The sequence below is a fragment of the Erythrolamprus reginae genome, chromosome 9, assembly GCF_031021105.1.
Source record: "Erythrolamprus reginae isolate rEryReg1 chromosome 9, rEryReg1.hap1, whole genome shotgun sequence".
NCBI classification, from domain to species: domain Eukaryota; kingdom Metazoa; phylum Chordata; class Lepidosauria; order Squamata; family Dipsadidae; genus Erythrolamprus; species Erythrolamprus reginae.
The window spans coordinates 44,038,982-44,065,946 of NC_091958.1; the positions used below are offsets into that span (position 1 = coordinate 44,038,982).

At 45.8% G+C, this 26,965-nt stretch overlaps 1 protein-coding gene across 3 annotated transcripts in view; it reads left to right on the plus strand.

The window, feature by feature from the left end:
* The window catches only part of CAPN15 (calpain 15), a 165,552-nt gene that overhangs the window by 47,879 nt on the left and 90,708 nt on the right, over window positions 1-26,965 (plus strand). The window contains exon 1 of one of the 3 annotated variants that reach the window (XM_070761015.1): window positions 4,848-5,036. The exons of the other annotated variants lie outside the window; for them this stretch is intronic. Within the exon in view, the coding sequence (XP_070617116.1) occupies window positions 4,861-5,036 (176 nt within the window). The 5' untranslated portion in view covers window positions 4,848-4,860. Of the gene's footprint in view, window positions 1-4,847; window positions 5,037-26,965 lie in introns of those variants that run through there. 3 annotated transcript variants of the gene reach the window in all.

A 26,965-nucleotide genomic window follows, 5' to 3' on the forward strand; every position in this document is an offset into this window, starting at 1 on the left:
CTGTTTATGATGTTCAGGAACTCAAACCCTCCTGGAAACGTGGAGAACGTCAGCTTTAGGTGGGACTGTCTAGAACAGTGGTTCTTAACCTTTCTAATGGCGTGACTCCTTAATACAGTTCTTCATGTTGTGGTGACCCCCAACCATAAGTCTAGCGCCAATTCTCCTAACAGAGCTTTAAGCTGATTGGCAGGAAGGTCAGAGGGACACCCCCACTGTAAACGCCTGATTGGTTGGTTTGTAAAAATATGTTCCAGGGACCCAGAATAGAAACTTTAGTTCCTAACACCATAGGAAATTTGTCTTTCCCCGTGGTCTTAAGCGACCCCTGTAAAATGATCATTCGATCCCCAAAGGGGTCTCAACTCCTCAGGCCCCGAGCAGGAGGGGTGTAGGAGGGCGCGCTCTCTTACAGTGCCCTGCGCAGGGAAGAGGGAGATAACGAGTTGGCCGCTTGGCCGAGCGCAGCGGGGTGTACGGAGGTGCGGGAAGGAGGCGTGAGACAGAGCGGGAGAGAACCTTGAGCCACCTGTCGCGCCTTGGCCCTGGACTGGGAATCTCCGCATCGGAGGTGCTGGAGAGTCAACCGCTCCTCCTCCTCCTCTTCTTCCTCCTCCTGCCGCTGAAGCCCGTGCTTTATTTATTTATTTATTTTATTTATTTATTTATTGGATTTGTATGCCGCCCCTCTCCGTAGACTCGGGGCGGCTAACAACAATAATAAAAAACAACCTGTAAATCCAATACTAAAACAACTAAAAAACCCTTATTGTAAAACTAATGATACATACAAACAAACAAACAAACACACCATGCATAAATTGTAAAGGCCTAGGGGGAAAGAGTATCTCCGTTCCCCCATGCCTGACGGCAGAGGTGGGTTTTAAGGAGCTTACGAAAGGCGAGGAGGGTGGGGGCAGTTCTAATCTCCGGGGGGAGTTGGTTCCAGAGGGCCGGGGCCGCCGCAGAGAAGGCTCTTCCCCTGGGCCCCGCTAAACGACATTGTTTGGTTGACGGGACCCGGAGAAGGACCACTCTGTGGGACCTAACTGGTCGCTGGGATTCGTGCAGCAGAAGGCGGTCCCTGAGATAATCTGGTCCGGTGCCATGAAGGGCTTTGGCCCCTGCTGCTGCGGCGATGGGCTAGACGGGCGCTGCTGTTGCTGTCGGCATCAACGCTGTCACCGCCGCCACTCCACTTCCTGCTTGGCGGCTGCTGCAGTCGTGTAACCCCTGGCTGGCCCTTGCGAACCCTGGTTGAAAAACACCGAGTTAAACAAATGTGGCAAGAAAGGTCGTAAAATTGGACAACGTTCATTTAACGAATGTCTCACTTGGCACTTGGCTCAGTTCTGGTTATGGGTTGAGGATCACCTGTAGTACAATGATTACACCGCAATAATTGTTCTTGTGGCAGGAACCCAAACTGCTGGTTACTGTTTCATCCGAAGAAGCGATTGATTTAACGGTGTGTATGTGTGGGTGTGTTTCCGTTGTAGATGCTTTTTGGGAACCAGGAAGAGCCTTTTTCAAAACAAAACAGTAACACAGCATTGGAAAAATATCTGCTTCCTCTCTTTGTAAGTGCCTTTGTGGGGGTGGGCAGGGAGCTAGTTTAGAGAATAGGAAGGAGGAAATGGATTCATAATAGATCAGCGTATTTGCTCTAGAAAAAGCCTCTTGCAGGCGTAATTAACTGTAACATTTGAAATGTGGTAATTATGCATTAAAACCCACAAAAGGAAGGAAAAATAGGTGCTTAACTATTTGTTCCTATTAGTTAAATCTTCCATTTGTCTTCCAACACCCCCCCTTCCATTATTATTGCTACAGCGTTGAGCCTCCAAAATTAGATTAATTCAAACAAGTGATTTATTTCGTTATGTATACGGGGGAAAAACTAATTCTCCCCACCACGCACAATCCTTCCAAATGCAGGGGTTTTTTTTCCCTTCGAAAGTGAGTTTTTCTGCACTTCCCTTTACTGCCTGTTAAATTTTTAGCAAATGCCGTTTTTTATCATTCCCAATCTCCGTGTCCTTCTCTTCCCCCCTTTTTTTATCCTCATCTTTCACAAACCACTGAGCCCAAGACTTTGAGTAATGCTCAACTCTGCCCGGGGTGCTTTGCTACCCCTTGCCCCATGCAAATGATAAATCAGCAAACAAACTGCAGTGTGACAAGAGCATAATTGTGCGGAGTGTGTGGTTTACCTGTTGTTTGTTATTTCAAGATAGATTTTCGGTTGAGACATCCCAAAGATGAACGGCCGGGTGTGGGTTCTGGTACTATCAGAAATTAACTATACAGGGATACCTTGTCTTACAAACTTAATTGGTTCCGGGATGAGGTTCTTAAGGTGAAAAGTTTGTAAGATGAAACAATGTTTCCCATAGGAATCAATGGAAAAGCGATTAATGCGTGCAAGCCCAAAATTCACCCCTTTTGCCAGCCAAAGCGCCCGTTTTTGCGCTGCTGGGATTCCCCTGAGGCTCCCCTCCATGGGAAACCCCACCTCCGGACTTCTGTGTTTTTGCATGCTGCAGGGGAATCCCAGCACCACAAAACCGGGCGCTTCGCTGGCAATGAAAGTCTGGAGGTGGGTTTTCCCAGCGAAGGGAGCATCAGTGAAATCGCAGCATCGCAAAAACACCGAAGTCCTCGAAACCCCACCTCCGGACCTCTGTGTTTTTGTGATGCTGTGATTTCACTGACGCTCCCCTCACTGAGAAACCCCACCTCCAGACTTCCGTTGCCAGCGAAGCGCCCGGTTTTGCGCGGCTGGATTCCCCTGCAGGGATTCCCCTGCAGCATGCAAAAACACGGAAGTCCGGAGGTGGGGTTTCCCATGGAGGGGAGCCTCAGGGGAATCCCAGCAGCGCAAAAACGGGCGCTTCGCTGGCAACGGAAGTGCAGAGGCAGGGCATCCCAGTGGCGGCGGTGGGTTTGTAAGGTGAAAATAGTTTGTAAGAAGAGGCAAAAAAATCTTAAACTAAGGGTTTGTATCTCGAAAAGTTTGTATCACGAGGCGTTTGTAAGACGAGGTATCACTGTACTACAATTATTTATATCTGGGTGTCTTCTGCTGAGTCGGTAACTGATATACAAGCCAGGGGTGGGTTCTACTTACCTTTCCTGCAATGGAAACTGCAGTTTAATGTTTCCAAATGTAAAATAATGCACTTGGGGAAAAGGAATCCTCAATCTGTATGGAGCCGGGGTGGCGCAGCAGGTAGAGTGCTGTACTGCAGGCCACTGAAGCTGACTGTAGATCTGAAGGTCAGCGGTTCAAATCTCATCACCGGCTCAAGGTTGACTCAGCCTTCCATCCTTCCGATGTGGGTAAAATGAGGACCCGGATTAGAAACATAGAAACATAGGAGATTGACGGCAGAAAAAGACCTCATGGTCCATCTAGTCTTCCCTTATACTATTTCCTGTATTTTATCTTACAATGGATATATGTTTATCCCAGGCATGTTTAAATTCAGTTACTGTGGATTTACCAACCACGTCTGCTGGAAGTTTGTTCCAAGGATCTACTACTCTTTCAGTGAAATAATATTTTCTCATGTTGCTTTTGATCTTTCCCCCAACTAACTTCAGATTGTGTCCCCTTCCCTCCTTGTGGGGTTGTGTCCCCTTCCCTCCTTGTGGATTGTGGGGACAATAGGCTGGCTCTGTTGCTAACATGTTGTAAGCCGCCCCGAGGCTAAGGAGAAGGGCGGCATAAAAATTGAATGAATGAATGAATGAATTAATGAATGAATGAATAAATAAATAAATAAATAAATCTGAGTATTGTATTGGCAGCTCTGTGTTAGCAAAAACTTCAGAAGAGAAGGATTTAGGGGTAGGATGCTTGGCTGTATAGCTAGAGGTATAACAAGCAGGAAGAGGGAGATTGTGATCCCGCTATATAGAGCACCGGTGAGATTCCACATTTGGAATACTGTGTTCAGTTCTGGAGACCTCACCTACAAAAAGATATTGACAAAATTGAATGGGTCCAAAGACGGGCTACAAGAATGGTGGAAGGTCTTAAGCATAAAACGTATCAGGAAAGACTTCATGAACTCAATCTGTATAGTCTGGAGGACAGAAGGAAAAGGGGGGACATGATCGAAACATTTAAATATGTCAAAGGGTTAAATAAGGTCCAGGAGGGAAGTGTTTTTAATAGGAAAGTGAACACAAGAACAAGGGGACACAATCTGAAGTTAGTTGGGGGAAAGATCAAAAGCAACATGAGAAAATATTATTTGACTGAAAGACTCGTAGATCCTTGGAACAAACTTCCAGCAGACGTGGTTAGTAAATCCACAGGAACTGAATTTAAACATGCCTGGGATAAACATATATCCATCCTAAGATAAAATACAGGAAATCGTATAAGGGCAGACTAGATGGACCATGAGGTCTTTTTCTGCCGTCAATCTTCTATGTTTCTATGAGGTGGGCTTCCGCCCCCCTCCCACCCAATTCCTCACCTTTTTCAGAGTCTGTGAATTGCTCTGCGTTGGGTTCCAATGCTCGCGCCGATGCTTTCTCTCTGGTTCCTTTCTATTTTGACAAACTCTTTAAGAAAATGTCACTTCATGGCTTTGAAAGAAAAATCATACCTTTTCTTTCTTTTTTCTTTCTCTGTTTCTCTTCCCTCCCTCTCCTCTTGTTTTTTTTTGTTTTTGTGTGTCTTTTTTCCTCTTCTTCAATCAACACCAGCCTCCTTTTCTCCGGCTGTGGGACCTTTTACTCGACTCCATGCTACGCGTCCTCATCTTTTCAGGCCGACAACTCGTGCCACTCCCAGGGACCTAACCTAGAATAAATCTTGGCCCGGCCAGGGTTGGGGGGCGAGCCATGGGCAGTTCAGCCTCATCCCTGGCCGCCGAGACGGAGTCGGACCATGGCTTTACTAGCCCAACCTACCCTGGGCATCTGGCAACCAGCTGGTATAGAAGTAACCATGGTGGCCCCGTTTGGGACAGTGCCCTTATAACACGTCAACATCCGCACGTAAATCATCGGGCACGAAGGTAAGAAAGTTGGGGATGGAGCTTGGTCTGGTCTTTGCTCGGTTTGAATCCCGGGACTGTCGGGATTGGGAGGTGTTTTCCAGCTGCAGCCCCATTAGAGGCCCTGGAAAAACTGCCAACCAGGCTACGCAACTCAGCTGGATACATCTGGAAATGCGTTAGGTGTTCGTGTGCATGATACGTCAGAATTACCAATCCTCGGTGATGTTTCATTGTATTACCATATAAGGTAAAAGGCAGAATGTAAGCATGCTAGTGCTGAGTCACTGGGTGTACACCACAATCTGATTGGCCCAGGGCATTAGCAAATCAACTTCACTATGATTCTGTTTTTATCTGCTGTTGATGGTGGTGGTTGTTAGTTGGCTGGCTGGAGCAGTTTGAGCTTGAGCTAAATATTGAGTAGAGTAGTGATAGCGATACGAAGAAACCTGGTTTGGTTTAGTCTCTATTTGTAAGTAAGCTGAATATAGCTGGTGTAAAGTTCCTGTATATAGAAGACTGATGCTGAAGATTTTGCACTGAAGAGTAAAACTATTGTTTTCTACAAATGAGTCTTGGTCATTTATCTGGTTCATTAATATCTAGTCCTCCTGCGTTACTCTGCATACATATATCTGGGCAGTCCATTGCTTGCCTGGCTGTTTTGAACAAACTGTGGCCCAGCACAAGTGCCTTATGCTCAAGCACCCTTCACATGCACAAGCATGTATGCAAGGGCCCGCAGCTCATATATATATATATATATATGTCACTTTTTTTTTTTTTTTTTTTTTTTGCTGAATTTGAAAATTAAGGGAGACTAGGATAGATCTATTTCGGCTTTATTTTGGCCTCATCAGCTAGCCATCCCCTCACTGGGACTTGAACCTGCAACCTTTGCCTTGTAAGGCAGAGAATTATCCTCTAGGCTACAGTATCCAATCCCTTCAGCTCTGCACCAGGGAAGGGTTACATATTTTTGTGTCGAATCACCCTGGTGTATTGAAGGAACATCACAGCTCCTTTTTTGCCTCTCGGCCCAACCTAGAGCCATTTCCAAGGCAGTTAATTTTATTGATAGCCAACAATTCTATCTATATGTGTCACATGTTTTTTGCTGAATTTGAAAATCAAGGGAGACTAGGATAGATCTATTTCGGCCTTATTTTGGCCTCATCAGCTAGCCATACCCACTGGGACTTGAACCTGCAACCTTTGCTTGTAAGGCAGAGAATTATCCTCTAGGCTACAGTATCCAATCCCTTCAGCTCTGCACCAGGGAAAGGTTACATATTTTTGTGTCAAATAAATATATATATACAGTATATATATTTATATTAAGGGGTTTTAAAATTGTTTTTAACTATTGGATTTGTACTGTTTTGTTGTTGTGAGCCGCTCCGAGTCTTCGGAGAGGGGCGGCATACAAATCTCATTAATAATAATAATAATAATAATAATAATAATAATAATAATATAATATCCGGATATGATTGTTACGCTGCCTGTTTGTGGCATGAGACGTTGGGTTGAGGTTGTTGGAAGAAACGTCCATCTGGTTCAGTCCCAAGCTTGGAGAAAGACACTATTTCCTTAGCATCCACAAAACTAGCACATGTAGTTGAATTAAACGTTCTGTTTTTCCTCTGAAACGTTTCTTTTCTTGGATTTACCCATGGTTGGCCTACCGGGGTTCAAAAAGCTCGATAAATTGCATGCCAGCGGGTATCACATGTTGGTGGTTGTGCCAGATATTTTGAGTGACGGAGGCACAGCAGAAGAAGGAAAGAGCCACATGCAGCTCCAGAGCCACAGGTTGCCGACTCCTGATCTGGATCAGTGTTTCGCAACCTTGGCAACTTGAAGATATCTGGACTTCAACTCCCAGAATTCTGGGAGTTTAAGTCCAAATATCTTCAAGTTGCCAAGGTTGGGAAACACTGATCTAGAGCAGGGGTCCCCAAACTTTTTACACAGGGGGCCAGTTCACTGTCCCTCAGACTGTTGGAGGGCCGGACTATAAAAAAAACCTATGAACAAATCCCTATGCACACTGCACATACCTTATTTAAAGTAAAAAACAAAATGGGAACAAATACAATATTTAAAATAAAGAAGTAATAAGTAATTAAGTAATTAATAATTAAGTAAGAAAGTAATTTATACATCTTTATTAAGAAGTAAATTTAAACTTAAATCAACAAACTCCATTTCTCCTCCCTCCCTTCCCTCCCTCCTTCCTCTCCACTTCTCTCTTCCCTCTTCCTTTTCTCTCATTTGTTTCATTTTCCTCTCCCTCATTCTTTCCCTCCATCATTTTCTCATTTCTCTCTCTCTCCCTCTCTATTTCTTCCTCTTTCTCTTCCTTTTTTTCTCTCTGTCCCTCTCTCTTTCTTTCTCTCTCTCTTCTCTTTCTCTCACTCACTCTCTTTCTAACTCTCCCTCTTTGTATCTCTCACACTTTCTCCCTCTTCCTTTCTATCTCTCCTCTTTATTTCTCTCCCCCTCTCTATTTCTCCCTCTTTCTCTCTCTTATTATATTGATCGGTAAAATCTTGTGTGCTGCCGCGGGCCGGTTAAAATACCTCAGCGGGCCACATCCGGCCTGTGGGCCGTAGTTTGGGGACTGCTGATCTAGAGCAGTGGTCCCCAACGTTTTTTCCACCAGGGACCAGTTTCAGCAAGACAATTTTTCTATGGCCCAGTGGGGGCGGAAAGGGGCGTGGTTGGGGGCGGGATTAAGCATGGGGGTGCTGGTCCTCCCCGCCCCTCTTTCCCGCCATCGTCCTGTGGCCGGCAGAACCTGCCTCCCAAGCCCTCTTGCCCAGCGTGAGCTAAGCGCTGGAGAGAGGGGGTCAGGCTGGCCCTCCTGCCTCCCCCCAGCCAAAAACGCAAAAGCGCCCCGCGGCAGAAGCCAAAAGAGGCTTGAGCCTCTCGGTCCTTCCCGCCCCTCTGTCCCATCCATCATCCTGTGGCCGGCAGAACCTGCCTCCCGAGGCCTCTTGCCCGGCGGGAGGCGAAGCGCTGGAGGGAGGGGGTGGCGGCATGAGGGCCGGCAGCTGCTGACTCCACGGACCGGTGCAACATGCCCCGCGGCCCGGTACTGGTCCGCGGCCCGGTGGTTGGGGACCCCTGATCTAGAGGGACTGATTTCACCATCCCTGTAGCCATCAAGCCAGATTCATGGAGATCGTAGCACCAAGAATAGTCCGCAAACCTAATTTCCTCTCCGTTCCCTGATTTCGTTCCTCCGCCGTGAAACTTACTAAGCGGCTATCAAACACTGCCCCCCCCCCTCATTTTTCCCAGCAACAATTAAAATTTGGGGTTAAGAGGGATGACAGTCGGAGTGGTAACCTTTTTCACGAGTTGGAAATTATCTGGAGAGGATCTCGCAATGTTTTAACCGAAAGAAAAGATGATTGGGGGGGGGGGATGTGTGTAGAGGAGGAAAGAAGGGTGTTGAAATCTGCCATGTTGTGTGCTAAGAATATTGCAACTTATGATTAATTCTGGCTTTTTATAGCATTTCTTTTTACTTGTTGAAGCGCCATGTGCCTTTCTTAGTTTGTAGGCTGCCTTGTTGAAAAACAGCAAGTTCCTCTTTCCTCTGAGCTGCCACGTCTTGGGAAAAAATTGTTTGTGTGTGTCTTTTGCTTGTTGTTACTAGGATCTTTGAGTTTATGTGTATCTGCTATAATAGGCAGACTTGGGGGGATCTTTCTGGCAACATGTTCCTGGTTTTTGTTGGTTGGTTTGTTTTCATTTACAAGATGGACCTTGAGGTTTCTTCCAGAGTTTCAGTCAGTATTTGTTCTTTTTAATCAGGGGATTAGGAAGTGAACAATATTGAAAACAAACTCTGTTTTAACCTTGTGTTACTCTCTGTGCTGCTTCCCAATACGAGCTTTCCTCCTCCTCCTCCTCCTCCTCTTTCTTTCTTCCTTCTTTATCCTCCTCTTCTTTCTTTGTTCCTCCACCTCCTCCTCCTCCTCCTCTTCTTCTTCTTCATCCCCTCCTCCTCTTCTTCTTCTTCCTCCTCTTCCTTCTCCCCCTCTTCTTTCTTTTTTCCTCCTCCTCCTCTTCTCCTCCTCCTCCTGCTCCTCTTCCTCCCTCCTCCTCCTCCTCCTCCATCTTCTTCTTCTTCTTCTTCTTTCCTCCTCCTCCTCCTGCTCCTCCTCCTCCTCTTGCTTCTGCTACTCCTCCTCCTCCTCTTCCTTCTTCCCCTCCTCTTCTTTCTTTTTTCCTCCTCCTCCTCCTCTTCTTCTTCTCCTCCTCCTCCTCCTGCTCCTCTTCCTCCTCCCTCCTCCTCCTCCTTCATCTTCTTCTTCTTCATCCCCTCCTCCTCCTCTTCTTCTTCCTCCTCTTCCTTCTCCCCCTCTTCTTTCTTTTTTCCTCCTCCTCCTCCTCTTCTTCTTCTCCTCCTCCTCCTGCTCCTCTTCCTCCCTCCTCCTCCTCCTCCTCCATCTTCTTCTTCTTCTTCTTTCCTCCTCCTCCTCCTCTTCCTTCTCCCCCTCTTCTTTCTTTTTTCCTCCTCCTCCTCCTCTTCTTCTTCTCCTCCTCCTCCTCCTGCTCCTCTTCCTCCTCCCTCCTCCTCCTCCTTCATCTTCTTCTTCTTCATCCCCTCCTCCTCCTCTTCTTCTTCCTCCTCTTCCTTCTCCCCCTCTTCTTTCTTTTTTCCTCCTCCTCGTCCTCTTCTTCTTCTCCTCCTCCTCCTCCTGCTCCTCTTCCTCCCTCCTCCTCCTCCTCCTCCATCTTCTTCTTCTTCTTCTTTCCTCCTCCTCCTCCTCTTCCTTCTCCCCCCTCTTCTTTCTTTTTTCCTCCTCCTCTTCCTCCTCCTGCTCCTCTTCCTCCTCCCTCCTCCATCTTCTTCTTCTTTTTCTTTTTTCCTCCTCCTCCTCCTCTTCCTCCTCCTGCTCCTCTTCCTTCTCTTGCTTCTGCTTCTCCTCTTCTTCTTCTTCTTCTTCCTCCCCTCCTCCTCTTCCTTCTCCCACCTCTTCTTTCTTTTTTCCTCCTCCTCCTCCTCCTCCTCCTCTTCTTCTCCTCCTCCTCCTGCTCCTCTTCCTCCACTTCTTTCTTCCTTCTCCTCCTGCTCCTCTTCCCCCCTCCTCCTCCTCCATCATCATCATCATCATCATCATCATCTTCCTCTTCTTCTCTCCTCCTCCTCCTCCTCTTCTTTCTTCCTCCTCTTCCTCCTCTTCCTTCTCTTGCTTCTGCTACTCCTCCTCTTCCTCTTCTTCTTCCTCCCCTCCTCCTCTTCCTTCTCCCTCCTCTTTCTTTTTTCCTCCTCCTCTTCTTTTTTTGTTCCTCCTCCTCCACCACCTCCTTCTCTTCTTTCTCCTCCTCCTCTTCCTCCTCCTGCTCCTCTTCCTCCCCCCTCCTCCTCCCCCCTCCTCCTCTTCCTACTTCTTCTTCTCCCCCCCCTCCTCCTCCTCTTCCTTGTCTGTGAATCCTCCATGTGACTAGAGAGGAATAAAAAGTGAAGCAGGAAGATAAACTTTTCAATAGCACCGTTTCAGGAGGAAGCCCGGCTTCTAAGCCAGATTCCCCCCAAATCGTAAATGGAAAAATGTGTACAGGAAGATTAGTTCTCTGTGCACATAGTGGCTTTTCTTTCATCCAGCAATTTCCAATATCCAGTTTTGGGGCTTAAAGCCGAGAGACTATTGGCATTGTGTGCATTGAATTCAGACTTCTACCTGATTGGCTTTGTGAATAGCAACAGCATTCCAACAAGTGCATATTTTGTGCAGTTAATATTTTTCTCTCTCTAATCCTAAGGTTATTTTGGACACACTGGAAACAGGGGAAAAAGTACTTGCTCAGTCAGGTGGTCCTTGACTTACGACTGAAATTGAGCCCAAAATTTATGTTGCTAAATGAGGCAGTTGTTAAGTGAGTTTTGTCACCCAGACTCGGAGAGGGGCAGCATACAAATCTGATTAATAATAACAACAACAACAACAACAACTATTATTATTATTATTATTATTATTATTATTATTATTATTATTATTATGTCAATACAACTCAGCAAACGAGATCACTATGCTGGATTTCATATTTCATCACCAGTCGGGCGCTTCCCAAGCACCTAGGGCTGCGTGATGTAGTGGCGAATTATGTTTTGCAATTGACAGGTGAAGATTTTGCCAATTCCGATGGTTTTCAAATGTCCACTGAGATCCCTTGGCACTGCGCCCAGCGTGCCAAGGACCACTGGGACCACTTTCCCTGGCTTAAGCCAGAGTCGTTGCAGCTCGATTTTTAAATCTTCATATTTCACTAATTTCTCTAGCTCCTTCTCCTCAATTCTGCTGTCTCCTGGGATTGCGATGTCGATGATCCATACTTTCTTTTTCTCCACGATCACAATGTCTGGTGTGTTATGCTTCAGAATTCGGTCAGTCTGAAGTCGGAAGTCCCACAGTAGTTTTGCTTGCTCATTTTCGACCACTTTTTCGGGCTTATGATCCCATCAGTTCTTTGCCACTGGTAAATGGTAGTTCCGGCACAAGTTCCAGTGGATCATCTGTGCCACAGCATCATGTCTATGCTTGTAGTCAGTCTGTGCGATCTTTTTGCAGCAGCTGAGTATGTGATCGATTGTTTCATCTGTTTCTTTACAGAAGAGAATTATTATTATTATTATTATTATTATTATTATTATTATTATTATTATTATCTTCTGACTTTGCTTGCCACCGTTGTTAAGTGAATCACTACAGTTCTTATGCTAGTAACACGGTGGGTGAGTGCACCTGGCTTCCCCATTGCAGGGAAAAGGCGAGGAAAAACCTCTGTGGGGCCTCTCTAGGAATCTACCGGGAGGAAACAGGACCGGAAAAGGCAGGGAGAAGCCTCTGTGGGGCCTCTCTAGGAATCTACCGGGAGGAAACAGGGCCGGAAAAGGCAGGGAGAAGCCTCTGTGGAGCCTCTCTAGGAATCTACCCGGAGGAAACAGGGCCGGAAAAGGTGGGCAGACGCCTCCGTGTGGCCTCTCTAGGAATCCCCTGGGAGGAAACAGGGCCGGAAAAGGCGGGGAGAAACCTCTGTGGGGCCTCTCTAGAAATCTACCAGGAGGAAACAGGGCCTCCACCCTCCCTGTGGTTTCCCCAATTGCATGCATTATTTGTTTTTGCATTGATTCCTATGGGAAAAATTGCTTCTTCTTACAAACTTTTCTACCTACACAGAACAAATTAAGTTCATAAATAGAGATACCACTGTATCTGCAGTCTCCGAACACTCTTCAAGGGTATCCCCATGTAGAGCTTAGCAAACATTTCGCTTAGCAACAGAAGTGCTGGGCTTAATAACGGTCGTGAGCTGAGGACCACCTCCAGATATTACACTGAGCAAAAGGTTAAATGCCTCGACTGGCAAAGTTGGCAAACACCGGTGGAGTTAACTCTGGTGGGGTTAAGACGTCACTCTTTCTTTGTCCTACAATGACGATGAATAAAAGCAATCAAGACTTGCTAAGGTCATTTTCTTGTCCTTCTGCTTTAAGTATATCCATTTTTCACAGTTTGTTGCTGCCAATTGCTTTGACTTTTCTGCCCATTTTTTTTTCTCGGTTGCACACAAAAGCACCCTTCTGCACATTCGTACATTACTAATGGAGTTATTCAGGGTCTGTTATGTTCGCACAGTTGAACCTCCCCCACCAGAGAATTTTTCTCAAGCCTTTGTAACCCATATTTTATTAGAAAGCCAGATTTGGAGGCGGGCAGAGGGGGATAGGAAAAAAAAAAAGAACATGTCAGAAGTCCTGGAAAAATGCAACCCAAATATATATAGATGGGAGTAATTTTCAGGACAATGCAAGCCAAGAACAGTCTGTATTTAAAAAGTGTGGAGAAAAACCAGAGGGCAATTAAAATACCTCAATAGAAAGAAGAGGGAGAAAACACTTCCTTTTAAGGTAGGCGTGGAAAGATGGGGAAAACCCTCCCCAAAACAAAACAAATAGAACTATAGCATCTGTCCTAGCTGCAGTTGTAAGGGGTTTCTCCCCCCCCCAAGTGGAACTAGTTCAAAAGTTTTAACATAAAAGCCCTCCTGTCAAAATTAGCCATAAAATCATAATGTTTGAGCAGATATTTAACTTCTCTAAAGGTCTAGTTAGAAGCGTGAAAAACTCAGAAGGGATGAATTTAAAAAACAAAACAAAACCCAGGCATGATGTACAGTGTTCCCTCAAGTTTCGCGGGGGATGCGTTCCAAGACCACCCGCGAAAGTCGAATTTCCGCGAAGTAAAGATGCGGAAGTAAATACACCATTTTTGACTATGGACAGTATCACAAGCCATCCTTTAACACTTTAAACCCCTAAATTACCATTTCCTATTCCCTTAACAACCATTTACTCACCATTATTACTGGTACTCACCATTGAACAAGACACTTAGTGATCTTGATATTAATAAACATAATTATTTGTTAACAATAATTATTTTTTTGTTATTTATTTGCAAAAAATATTAGTTTGGTGATGATGTATGACATCATTGGGCAGGAAAACCCGTGGTAAAAAACAAACAAACCACAAAGTATTTTTTAATTAATATTTTTTGAAAAACCGTAGTATAGGCTATTTGCAAAGTTTGAACCCACGAAAATCGAGGGAACACTGTATTGCAGAATAACAAATTTGGAAGGCACATTAGAGGTCTTCTAGTCCAACCCCCTGCTCACGCAGGAGATATGCAGGGGACCCTATATCATTCCAGACAAACGACCGTGCCATCTCTTGAAATCCTCCAGTGATGGAGCAGCCACAATTTCTGGAGGCGAGCTGTTCCACTGATTAATTATCCTAAGGTCTGCAGTTTGCCTGCTCAGCATCTTGGTGACAGAGACTAGTAACTGGATACCTGTGCTTCCGCAACAAAACTATGTGGTAGGCTTGATAAATTGACAGTTAAAGCTTGAAAATGTTCCAGCTTTATTCCAACTGCCAGTTGCTTTTTATTTTCCTCCCTTCCTTTCCTCCCACTCTTTTCCCCTTCCTTCCTTCCTTCCTTCCTTCCTTCCCTCCCTCCCCCTCTCCCCCCTCCCTCCCTCCTTTCCTTCTTCCCTCCCTCCCCTTTCCCTCCCTCCCTCCCTTCCTTCCTTTGTTGTGCTTTGTCTAAAGGCTGGCCACACCCATGCAAAACTGGCAGTTGGAACAGAGCTCTTTTCGGGTGGGGAGGGGTAGTAGAATGTCTAACTAATCACAACATGATGGTGGTGATGATGATGATGATGATGCTAATAATAACAACAACAACAACAACAACAACAATAATAATATAAGGAATACAGTAATACCTCGTCTTACGAACCTAATTGGTTCCAGGGGGAGGTTCGTAAGACGAAAAGTTCGTAAGACGAAACATTGTTTCCCATAGGAAACAATGTAAAATCCATTAATCCGTGCAACGAAAAAACCCCCGCAAAAAAACGCCGCCGACCGGCTGTCACCTTTTAAAACAGCCGGGGGGCTTCTCGGAGGCCTCCCGAACGCCGAACCCGGAAGTTCGGGTTTGGCGTTCGGGTTCAGGAGGCTGCTGGGAAGCCCCCCCCCCCGGCTGTTTTAAAACGTGACAGCCGGGCGGCGGGGCTTCCCAGCGGCCTCCCAAACCCGAACTTTTGCTGAACCTTCGGGTTCGGCATTCGGGAGGCCGCTGGGAAGTCCCGCCGTCCGGCTGTCACCTTTTAAAACAGCCGGGGGGCTTCTTGGAGGCCTCCCAAATGCTGAACCCGGAAGTTTGGGTTTGGCGTTCGGGTTCAGGAGGACGCTGGGAAGCCCCCCAGCTGTTTCAAAAAACGACAGCTGGGCAGCGGGGCTTCTCGGCGGTGGCGGCGGGTTCGTAAGAAGAAACAAGTTCGTAAGAAGAGGCAAAAATTTTCTGAACCCCGGGTTCGTATCTCAGGTTGTTCGTAAGACGAGGGGTTCGTATCATGAGGTACCACTGTACTAATGATGTCATGGTCATTTTGAAAAATCCTTTCTTAGCGAGCATTTAGAAGCCCAGAGCAACATATGTGCCAAGTTTCAAGTTTGTGAGCTTTAGTTTCTGGAGATTTTGTGATGATGCATGAGTGGTGTTTGGGTGATTTGGAATTACTGAGATAAAATGGGGAAGGGGAGGATGAGCAGGGCAGGGGAGAAGAGAAGAGAAAATAGAGAAAATAGAATAGAGGATGGGATGGGATAGAAAATAGGATAGGACAGGACAGGATAGGATAGACTGAAGAATAGAATAGAAAATAGGATACCGGACAGGATAGGACACAATATGATATGATATAATGCAATACAAATCCAATAATGCATACAAATCCAATCAATCAATCAATAAAATAAAGTAAAGTAAAGTAAAATAAAATAAAATAAAATAAAATAAAATAAATTCACAACACAACACTTTATTGGCCGCACACACACTTGTGTGTCCTTGTGTGCTCTAGAAATAGGTTCATCTTGTTGAGCGTTAAGCAAATTCCAAGACTTGCCCAGGGCCACTGGGAATAAAGAAACAACTGAGTTGTTTCTTCCATGTTACATCCAATAGCACAGTGGTTCTCAACCTGGGAGTTGGGACCCCTTTGGGGGTTGAAAGACTGTTTCACAGGGGTCGTCTAAGACCATAGGAAAAGACAAATTCCCCATGGTGTTAGGAACTAAAACCTCTATTCTGGCGCCTTGGAACATATTTTTACAATCCGACCAATCCGGCGTTTACAGTGGGGGCGTCCCTCTGACCTTCCTGCCAATCAACTTAAAGCTCTGTTAGGAGAATTGGCGCTAGACTTATGGTTGGGGGTCACCACAACATGAACTATATTAAGGAGCCGCGAAAGTGGCCACTGCGATGGCACTTTCTGTCTTCCGCCATCATCGCTACCCTTTCAATTCCTTAAGAAGCGAGAACAATGAATTAGAGGGCTTTTATCTATAAAACAGAATTGGAGCTTTATTTTAGCCAGCTTATTAGATAACAGAGACATTAGGAACCACTTTAGAGCGCATTATCTCTCCTCGTGGGAAGCATGCGCTTTCTGGGCTTAATCCCCTGGTTGCACAGCAGCCAATTTTCCCGATCGAGGGAGAAGATTCTACTTTGAACGCAGCCACAGTCATCTGATGTATAGTTAAGATCTCTGTACCCTGAACCAGGTCTACAAACTGTTCTGTCGGGCTCCCTGGTAGAATCCTCCCAAAAATTCACAGGTACAAATTTTAGACACACCCACGTTTGAAAATTCAAAACAATGTTCTTTATAATGAAAATTCACTTAAACCAAGCCCTCTTTTGGTACAGCCAAGAGCACTCGTCTCCAAACAAACTGGTAATTTGTACAAGTCCCTTATCAGTTCTGTGATACTTATCTTGCAGCTGTGAGGCAATTCACAGTCCTTCTTCTTTCACAAAGTGACAGACACTTTGCTCTGGTTTAGTTTCAAAGCGGGGAAACATCAGCACACAAAGAGTCAAAGTCAGTAAAGCAGTCAGGAAACACAACGATCAGATAATCTTCCACAATGACCAAACCCACAGTCTGCTATTTATAGCAGCCTCACTAATGACCACAGCCCCACCCAACCACAGGTGGCCTCATTTTCTTTGATAATAATCTCTCAGTTGTTGTTGCCTATGCATCGCTCTCCGCATGCGTGGCTGTATCATTAACTCTTGTTCCGAATCCAAGGAGGAGCTAGATAATTGATCTCCTTCTGAGCTGTCTGCCACACTCTCCTCCTCCCTGTCACTCATGTCTTCTTGGTCAGAGGAGCCTTCATCAGCAGATTCCACCGGGGGCAAAACAGGCCTGCGGCATGTGGATGTCTCCCCCACATCCACAGTCCTTGGGGCAGGAGCAGGGCCAGAGCTAACCACAACACAAACCATTTTTTTAAAACTTCGAACGAGTGGAACAAGGAAGCTTAGTGATGGGCATTTCGGCCCTCTTTTGTTGAGCCGGCTTCTCAGTCGCCTTGTCAAAAAAAAAATCTCTTTTCCCAACAGGCTGTGTGATTTCTCCAAAGCTGGAGAAGACCTTGGCTTCTCCTGCGAATCTCTTATCGTTCCAACCAGGCTGCCGAGTTTAATCTACAATGGCTGGGGAGACAAGGCTCCCGTTCATTGTTTCTTTCCCTGAGTATTAATTAGACCTGTGTTGTGTTTCCAAGCAGAGCACGATAAGGTGTGTGTGTTTGTTTGTGTGTGTGCGGAATTGTCCAGTTTCTGACTAGCTGGGATAACATCAGTGCAAGCATGACTATGGGAGGAGAGGGGAGGCACCCCTGTTTTAACTGTTTTAAAACCCAACATGGCATCGGACCAGATTACTTGTGGGAACACCTCCTGCCGTATGAGTCCCAGTGACCGGTCAGGTCCCACAGAGTCGGCCTTCATCAGGTCCCATCAACCAAACAATGTCACTTGGCAGGGCCCAGGGGAAGAGCCTTCTCTTTGGGGCCCCCAGCCCTCTGGAATCAGTTCTCCCGGGAGAATCACACTGCCCCAAGCCTCCTCGCCTTCCAAAAGAGTCTTAAGACTCATTTATGCCGCCAGGCGATTAGATCTTGACCCTCTGGCCGACAAATGTTATATATGGGTGATGTCTGAATGGGTACGATTGTTTTTTTAGCATAATTGGGGATTTTAAATTAGTTTATCTAGTTTTAATGGGTGTAGGGGTTGGACCTGATGACCTTCAGGGTCCCTTTCAACATAGATAGATAGATAGATAGATAGATAGATAGATAGATAGATAGATAGATAGATAGATAGACAGACAGACAGACAGACAGACAGACAGACAGACAGACAGACAGACAGACAGACAGACAGACAGACAGACAGATAAATCCAACCATCCATCCATATATCCATCCATCCATCCATCCATCCATCCATCCATATATCCATCCATCCATCCATCCATCCATACATACATACATACATACATACATTCCTACATACATACATCCACCCATATATACATACATACCGTGTTTCCCCGATAGTAAGGCAGTGTCTTACTATCTTTTTACCCCCAAAAGCCCCACTGTGTCTTACTTTGGGGGTATGTCTTACATTGTCCCGGGCACCGGGGCCGGCTCGTCTTCGGGCGCGGGGAGCTGCCGGAAAGGAGGCGGGCGCCGACCTCGACATTCGGCGGGTTGCGGGGAGCATCCCCTCGCCGCTCCCGGCAATGTTTCTCGGCAGGGGAGGCCAACTCCGCGGCGACACGGACGCTCGGCTGGCTGGCTAAAGGCAGGTCAAGGGGTGGATGGGCAGTCAAAAAGGGTGAGCGGCCGCCGCTGTGCCCTCCTTCGCCCGCCTCCTTTCCGGCAGCTCCCTGCGCGCCCCTCGCCTTCGCTCGCCACGGCGCCACCCGCCTCTTCCCCTGCCGAGGCTCAGCTGCAAGCGGCCAGCGAGGCCGAGCGGCTCCGAGGCGAGCGGAAAGGAGGCGGGCGAAGGAGGGCGCAGCTCCGGCCGCTCGCCTCGGAGCCGAGCAGCCTCGCTGGCCGCTTGCAGCTGAGCCTCGGCAGGGGAAGAGGCGGTGGCGCCGCGGCGAGCGAAGGCGAGGGGCGCGCAGGGAGCTGCCGGAAAGGAGGCTGGTGAAGGAGGGCGCAGCTCCGGCCGCTCGCCTCGGAGCCGCTCGGCCTCGCTGGCCGCTTGCAGCTGAGCCTCGGCAGGGGAAGCGGCCAGCGAGGCCGATCGGCTCCGAGGCGAGCGGCCGGAGCTGCGCCCTCCTTCACCAACCTCCTTTCCAGCAGCTCCCTGCGCGGCCCTCGCCTTCGCTCGCCGCGGCGCCACCGCCTCTTCCCCTGCCGAGGCTCAGCTGTAAGCGGCCAGCGAGGCCGCTCGGCTCCGAGGCGAGCGGAAAGGAGGCGGGCGAAGGAGGGCGCAGCTCCGGCCGCTCGCCTCGGAGCCGATCGGCCTCGCTGGCCGCTTCCCCTGCCGAGGCTCAGCTGCAAGCGGCCAGCGAGGCCGAGCGGCTCCGAGGCGAGCGGCCGGAGCTGCGCCCTCCTTCACCAGCAGCTGAGCCTCGGCAGGGGAAGAGGCGGGTGGCGCCGCGGCGAGCGAAGGCGAGGGGCGCGCGGGGAGCTTGGAAGCAATGTCATCGCCCCCCCCTCTGCAATACCGTTTATCTACCGTGTTTCCCCGAAAGTAAGACATATGTCTTACTTTCGGGGTATGGCTTATATAAGCCGACCCCCCTGAAACCCCCCATATGTCTTACAATCGGGGGGGTCTTACTATCGGGGAAACACGGTACTTACATACATAGATAGATAAAATTTAGCCATTGTGTTTTATTGTTTCCTTTTATATTTATTTTATTTATTTATTTATTTATTGGATTTGTATGCCGCCCCTCTCCGAAGACTTGGGGCGGCTAACAGCAATAACAAGACAGCATATAATAATAATCCAATACTAAAAACAATTAAAAACCCATTATAATAAAAGCCATACAGCCATACCATGCATAAAATTGTAACGGCCTAGGGGGAAAGAGTATCTCAGTTTCCCCATGTCTGGCGGCAGAGGTGGGTTTTAAGAAGCTTATGAAAGGCAAGGAGGGTGGGGGCAATTCTAATCTCTGGGAGGAGTTGGTTCCAGAGGGCCGGGGCCGTCACAGAGAAGGCTCTTCCCCTGGGTCCCGCCACGCGGCATTGTTTAGTTGACGGGACCCGGAGAAGACCCACACTGTGGGACCTAACTGGTTGCTGGGATTCGTGCAGCAGAAGGCGGTCCCTGAGATAATCTGGTCCGGTGCCAGATTATGTTGTAAGTCACCCCGAATCCTCAGAAAGGGGCAGCATATAAATCCAAGAAAGAAGGTAGGTAGGTAGGTAGGAAGGAAGGAAGGAAAGAAAGAAAGAAAGAGAGAGAGAGAGAGAGAGAAAGAGCACAAAACTGGATTGTGTTTATTTTGCACGGGTCCTGTGCATAAATGTGATATGACCTTAGGCCCCTGCTGCTTACACATTGTGTTGCTTGCTCATCCCAGATCTGCCCCATGCGTCTAAAAGCCCCACGCCTGGAGGGATAGCTTTGTAAACAAATGGGTTGTTTAAGTTAGCCTAGCGTAGAAAATTCTAATTGTTCAACTTTATTGTACTCTGCAGTCCAAAAGAGCCGTCTTTCCTCCGAGATATCAGACTTGGGAATGTTATCTCGGCTCTTCTCCGACTCCCTTCTGAGATCGCTCTGTTTTGACTTGATGCAAACCATGAAAAAGCTGGTTTTTTAAAAAAAAAAATTTTTATTTGTTTTTATTTGTTTGTTTGTTTATTTATTTATTTATTTAGTTAGTTAGTTAGTTAGTTAGTTAGTCCAATACACAATGAGGGTTTTAGTGGGTATATATCTATATACACATAGTAAAATACATGATGAAGGTTATAGAGGAGATACTCATAGTAAAATATATCTAAGTAATGATAGAAAGGAAGGTATAGTAATAGAACATATCAATGAAAGAATAGAAGGGGAGATATAGGAATAGAAGAAAGGTATAGGAGATATAGGAGAGCAATAGGACAGGGGACGGAAGGCACTCTAGTGCACTTGTAGTCGCCCCTTACTGACCTCTTAGGAATCTGGATAGGTCAAGCGTAGATAATCTAGGGGTAAAGTGTTGGGGGTTTGGGGATGACACTATGGAGTCCGGTAATGAGTTCCACACTTCGACAACTCGGTTACTGAAGTCATATTTTTTACAGTCAAGTTTGGAGCAGTTAATATTAAGTTTAATTCTGTTGTGTGGTCTTGTGTTGTTGTGGTTGAAGCTGAAGTAGTCGCCGACAGGCAGGACCTTGCAGCATATGATCTTGTGGGCAATACTTAGATCTTGTTTAAGGCGTCTAATTCTAAACTTTCTAGGCCCAGGATTGAGAAAGTCTAGTCTCGTAGGGTATTCTATTTCGAGTGGAGGAGTGAAGGGCTCTTCTGGTGATGTATCTTTGGACATTTTCAAGGGTGTTAATGTCTGAGATGCGATATGGGTTCCAAACAGATGAGCTGTATTCGAGGATGGGTCTGGCAAAAGTTTTGTAAGCTCTGGTAAGTAGTGTGAGATTGCCAGAGCAGAAGCTATGTAGGATTAGGTTTACAACTCTTGAAGCCTTCTTGGCTATATTGTTGCAGTGGGCTTTGGCACTTAAATCTTTTGTTATTAGTATACCAAGGTTTTTAACCGAGTGGGGATTATCTGTGATAATTTGATTTTTCAGTTCGTATAATGGCCAAAGATGTTCAAACGCAGTCGTTGGTTCACTCACTCATGTTTGTGCCTCTGAATCCTAGCGCTCTTTACAGCTGCCATGTTATTTTGGTCTCTTTTTTTCCCTGGTTTAGCCTCGGGGGGGGGGGGGAAGGTGGAAGGTAAAACTGTGAAAATACTACTCGTTTGGGAAGAAGTGGGGGTCATGAGGGCTTCATCACCAGCATTTGCAAAAGAGTCCCTGGGCTGGACTGGTCATTTCCAGTGTAATTAATACAAGAGGGCCTCTGAATTCTAGTGCTTCCTGGAGGGAATAAGTAGAAGCAAGCTGAAAACGGAGGCATCTGGAACAAAGACAATATAAATTATTTTCAGTTTGGTATTCAATTTGCCTTGGTTCCTCCAAGGCAAATTTTAAAAAACCACACCAATCTAATGTATTTTAACTTCCAAGGTCCTTCCTTCCTTCTTTCTTCCCTCCCTCCCTCCTTTGCCCATGAACCTTTTCTCTTCACCCTCCCTCCCTTCCTTCTTTCCACACTTACATTTTATATCTTCCTTCCTTCCTTCCTTCCTTCCCCACTTACCTTTCTCTTCTTCTTCCCTCCCTCCTTCCTTCCTTTCTTCTCTACCTATCTTTTCTCCTTCCTCCCTTCCTTCTTTCCACACTTTCATTTTATCCTTCCTTCCTTCCTTCCTTCTTCCCTCCCTCCCTCCCTCCCTTCCCCTCCCCTCCCCTCCCTTCCCTTCCCTTCCTTCCTTCCTTTCTGCCGGCGTGTCCCAACCACCTGTAATGGTTGCGGGCAAGATGCTAACTCTTAAACCAGTAAGAAAGGGCTGTAAAGCACTGTGAAGCAGTATATAACTCTAAATGTTTTTGCTACTCAATGCCATAATTTGTTTGTTTGTTTATTTATTGGATTGATATTCCGCCCTTCTCCAAAGACTCTGGGCGGCTTACAGCATTCGATTAATTTTAATTGTAATTAACTTATCTAATCTAAAATCCCCAATTATGTTAAAACTCAGGCACACATGCCACACCCATCCTCATGCTCTAGTGAAGTATTTGGTCTTGGAACAAGACGGAAAACCTAGCACCTTACCTGAAGTCTTAAGAATAGCATCTACCGCATCCCAGACAATTTAGAAACCTGGTTTCTTGCCAACTGTGGTTACCTGCCTATGTTTAGTTTCCTAACAGTTCTGGTGTTCTCCCAGCCCTGGGCCCATAACCTGTCGGAGTTGTTTTGTATTTGCATTGGGAAAGTGGTGGATACCAAGGACAAGGTAGTTTTCTCAATAAAGACACAACAGCAGGAGTTCTTTCTTCAGAAGGCTCTTTTACTTCTTCAGTAGTATCAGAAAATAACTATTTACTCTACACTATATTACAGAACAAACCACCAACGAACCACACTATAATAAACCACTAAACCAAACCATCAAATCAGACCAGACCACACAAAAGGTGTATTGCATTATATACATGTAATGACCAATCAAATCATAGAACAGATTGCATCATTCTGCCTGAAGCACCATGACTCAGCATTCACTTTACTTCTAATGTACAGTGTTCCCTCGATTTCCGCGGGGGATGCGTTCCGAGACCGCCCGCGAAAGTCGAATTTCCACAAAGTAGAGATGCGGATGTAAATACACCATTTTTGGCTATGAACAGTATCACAAGGCATCCCATAACACTTTAACCCCTAAATTACCATTTCCCATTCCCTTAACAACCATCCACTCACCATTATTACTGGTGCTCACCATTGAATAAGACACTTGGTGATTCTGATATTTATAAACATAATTATTTATTAAGAATTATTATTATTTTTTTGTTATTTATTTGTAAAAATTATTAGTTTGGCAACCGTGGTATAGAAAAAAACCCGTGAAGTATTTTTTAATTAATATTTTTTGAAAAACCGTGGTATAGGCTATTCGCGAAGTTCAAACCTGCGAAAATCGAGGGAACACTGTATACATGTACTGACCAATCAAATCACGGAACAGATTGCATCATTCTGCCTGAAGCACCATGACTCAGCATTCACTTTACTTCTAACGTACTTACAATATCACTTCAGGTTTATATCCTGACATGGCAGTGTGCTAATGTTACCTGTCCATAATTAACAGCCATTAGGGCTCAACCAGCAATGGGGGTTGGAACCTGGATAGTTAACGGATCTTAATTTGTCTTCAGATCTCAAGAGGTCCCACAGAGTGGGCCTTCTCCGGGTCCCGTCAACAAAACAATGTTGTTTGGCAGGGCCCAAGGGAAAAGCCTTCTCTGTGGCAGCCCCGGCCCTCTGGAACCAACTCCCCCCGGAGATTAGAATTGCCCCCACCCTCCTCGCCTTTCGTAAGCTCCTTAAAACCCACCTCTGCCGTCAGGCATGGGGGAACTGAGATAATCTTTCCCCCTAGGCCTTTACAAGTTATGCATGTTATGTTCATAATCATTCTTTCTTGGCCCATTCTACCTTAACAAGACTGTTAAGCAGGGGTTGGACTAGAAGACCTCCAAGGTCCCTTCCTACTCTGTTGTTGTTGTTGTTGTTATTATAATAATAATCATTATACCTTCATCCATCGAAGCTTCATAATCATTCTTTCTCGGCCCATTCTACCTTAACAAGACTGTTAAGCAGGGGGTTGGAGTAGAAGACTAATTACTGTTAGCCGCCCCGAGTCTGCGGAGAGGGGCGGCATACAAATCTAATAAATAAATAAATAAATAAGACCTCCCAGGCCCCTTCCAACTCTGTTATTTCATTTTAAGAAAAAGCAAACTAGAGTAGCTCCAAATTCCACCGGGATTGCCTGTTTTCTCAATCTGACGAGAGGTCACGCTATTAAATTTTTGTTGTTACTTGAAATCCAAAGCTGTCTTCGGTGGGGGGGGAAGGGGTTTCCAAAGAATGATAGTCCCCATCCATCTGAACCGGGTACCAGGCTGGGGAAGAACTGCTAGTCTCCATCTCACCCACAGAGCATCCTTTGTTTTCTCCCCTTTTTCTGTCCGCCTCCGAAGAGAAGGGTTACAGCTCAGTCACAGACCGCTTGCTTCGCATGCAAAAGATGTCCGAGTTTAATCCCCAATATCCCCAAGTAGAGGCTGGGAAATTTCCATTTCAATATCTGGAGAATTGCTGCTAGCCTGTAATAGGATGCTGAGCTTAATGGAGCATCAGCCAGGTTTCACTTAAGGTAAGGCAGCTTCTTGGATTTCTTCGTTTTAGCCTTGTTCCTTGTAACAAGTTCTGGTTCTTTTAGAAGAAAAAAAACAAAACACTAACCAGCTAGGAATTCTCTATTTACCCAGAAGGAAGATGTACCGAATTTTAAGTTGATCCTTTCGGTAAACAAATAAAAACAGACACGGGTGCAAAATCTCCTTAGCTTTTCTCCCTTGTCAAGAGATTTACACCACCTCTCTTAAACAGTGGGTGGGTGTGATAAATGCTTGTGTATGTATATGGAAAGGTAGGCCGCGATGTACGACTGCTCATTTAGTGACTGTTCAAAGTTATAATGAGCCGGCGTGGCGCAGCAGGTAGAGTGCTGTACTGCAGGCCACTGAAGCTGACTTGTAGATCTGAAGGTCAGCGGCTCAAATCTCATCACCGGCTCAAGGTTGACTCAGCCTTCCATCCTTCCGAGGTGGGTAAAATGATGACCCAGATTGTGGGGGCAATAGCCTAGCTCTGTTTAAAAAAGTGCTATTTCTAACATGTTGTAAGCCGCCCTGAGTCTAAGGAGAAGGGCAGCATAAAATTGAATGAATGAATGAATGAATACATAAATAAATAAATATAATGGCACTGAAAAATGCAACTTACGACCGTTTCTCACGCTTTGGACTTTGGTAGCATCCCTGTGGTTGCGTGAACCAGCTTGGTTGCAACATCCCAGGGTCACGTGATCTCCTTTTGTGAGCTTTTGACAAGCAAAGTCCACAGGTATAACAACCACGAGACTCAATTAACAAATGCCACGATTCACTTGAGAACTCTGGCAAGAAAAGTTATAAAATTGGGGGCAAACTCGCTTAAAAAAATGTTTCACTCAGCAACATAAATTTTTGGGCTCAATTGTGGTCATAACCTGAAGACCGCCTGTATGTATCTAAAAAACAATTGTCGAATAAATGAATAAAAAAAATTTATTCAACCTTTTTTTCCCCTTAGTCCTTATACTTTTCTTTTCCTAAATATTTTATATACAGTGTTTCCTCAATTTTCACGGGGGATGCGTTCCGAGACCGCCCGCGAAATTCAAATTTCCGCGAAGTAGAAATGCGGAAGTAAATACACTATTTTTGGCTATGGACAGTATCACAAGCCTTCCCTTAACACTTTAAACCCCTAAATTACCATTTCCCAATCCCTTAACAACCATTTACTCACCATTATTACTGGTACTCACCATTGAATAGGACACTTAGTGATCCTGATATTTATAAACATAATTATTTATGAACAATAATTATTTTTTTTGCTATTTATTTGCAAAAATTATTAGTTTGGCGATGACATGATGTCATTGGGTGGGAAAAACCGTGGTATAGGAAAAAAACCGTGAAGTATTTTTTAATTAATATTTTTTGGGAAAAAAACCCTTCCCCTCCCTCCCATTTACCCTTCGTTAATTAATAAACTTTATTTTTAAAAAAAATAAAAATAAAAACTATTGTCAGGTTCAAGAAGTCAGGAAGTGGGGATAGAAGAGTTCAAGAGTACTAAAAGTTGATTCCATGCTACCCTACTACTAATGGGCAAGGCGAATTGGCACCAGACAAGAGTCAAGAGACTTCAGGGGAGGCTGGACTTACGTCTCTTACATGGTGGGTTCAGCCTATGCTAGTTAGCCAGAAGCCACCTGTCCGCTTGCGTCCTGCGCAATTAGTAATGGACCCAGAGGATGTAGAGACAGTGGAGGCGCAGTACAGGCATCTTGTGGTTCCTGGCACATGAGATGGACAGTGAAGAAGCTGAAGAGCAACTTCTGCACCTCCTGAGATGAGTGACTCAGGAGAAGAGGAGGAGCCTCTTATGGATGCTAGGATTCGCAGGGCCTCTAGAAGGCAGGAGTGGTTACTCAGGAGGAGGTGAACTCATGAGTAGCACTGCTGACTAATGGGGCCACGCCGTCAGGGTATTTAAGACAGTATAACACGCTGCTTCTGTGCAGATAACAACGTGGTTCATTCTAGCATCTAGTTTCCAGCTCTTGTTTCTTCGGCTTGCGATTTGGAGAGACACATTGTTGGCTTTCTGAGGAGCTCCAGTCTTCCAGCTAACTTCTGAGCATCTCTGAATATTTATTTATTTATTCGATTTTTTTAAAATGCTGCCCTTCTCCTTAGACTCAGGGCAGCTTACAACATCTTAGCAATAGCACTTTTTAACAGAGCCAGCTGTTTAATATTAATATTAAATATCGCCCCCACAATCCGGGTCCTCATTTTACCCACCTCAGAAGGATGGAAGGCTGAGTCAACCTTGAGCCGGTGATGAGATTTGAACCTGCAGATCTAGCTGTCCGCTGTTATTCCAGCTGGGTAATTATTGTCGTGTTTATCTCTTTCTGGGATTAAAGCCAGCTGATAAGACTTTGTAAGCAGTATGAGGAAGCCGTTACAGACTTTAGTTTCATTTTGAAAAGACTTTAACTGCAGATACTTGTTGTAAATA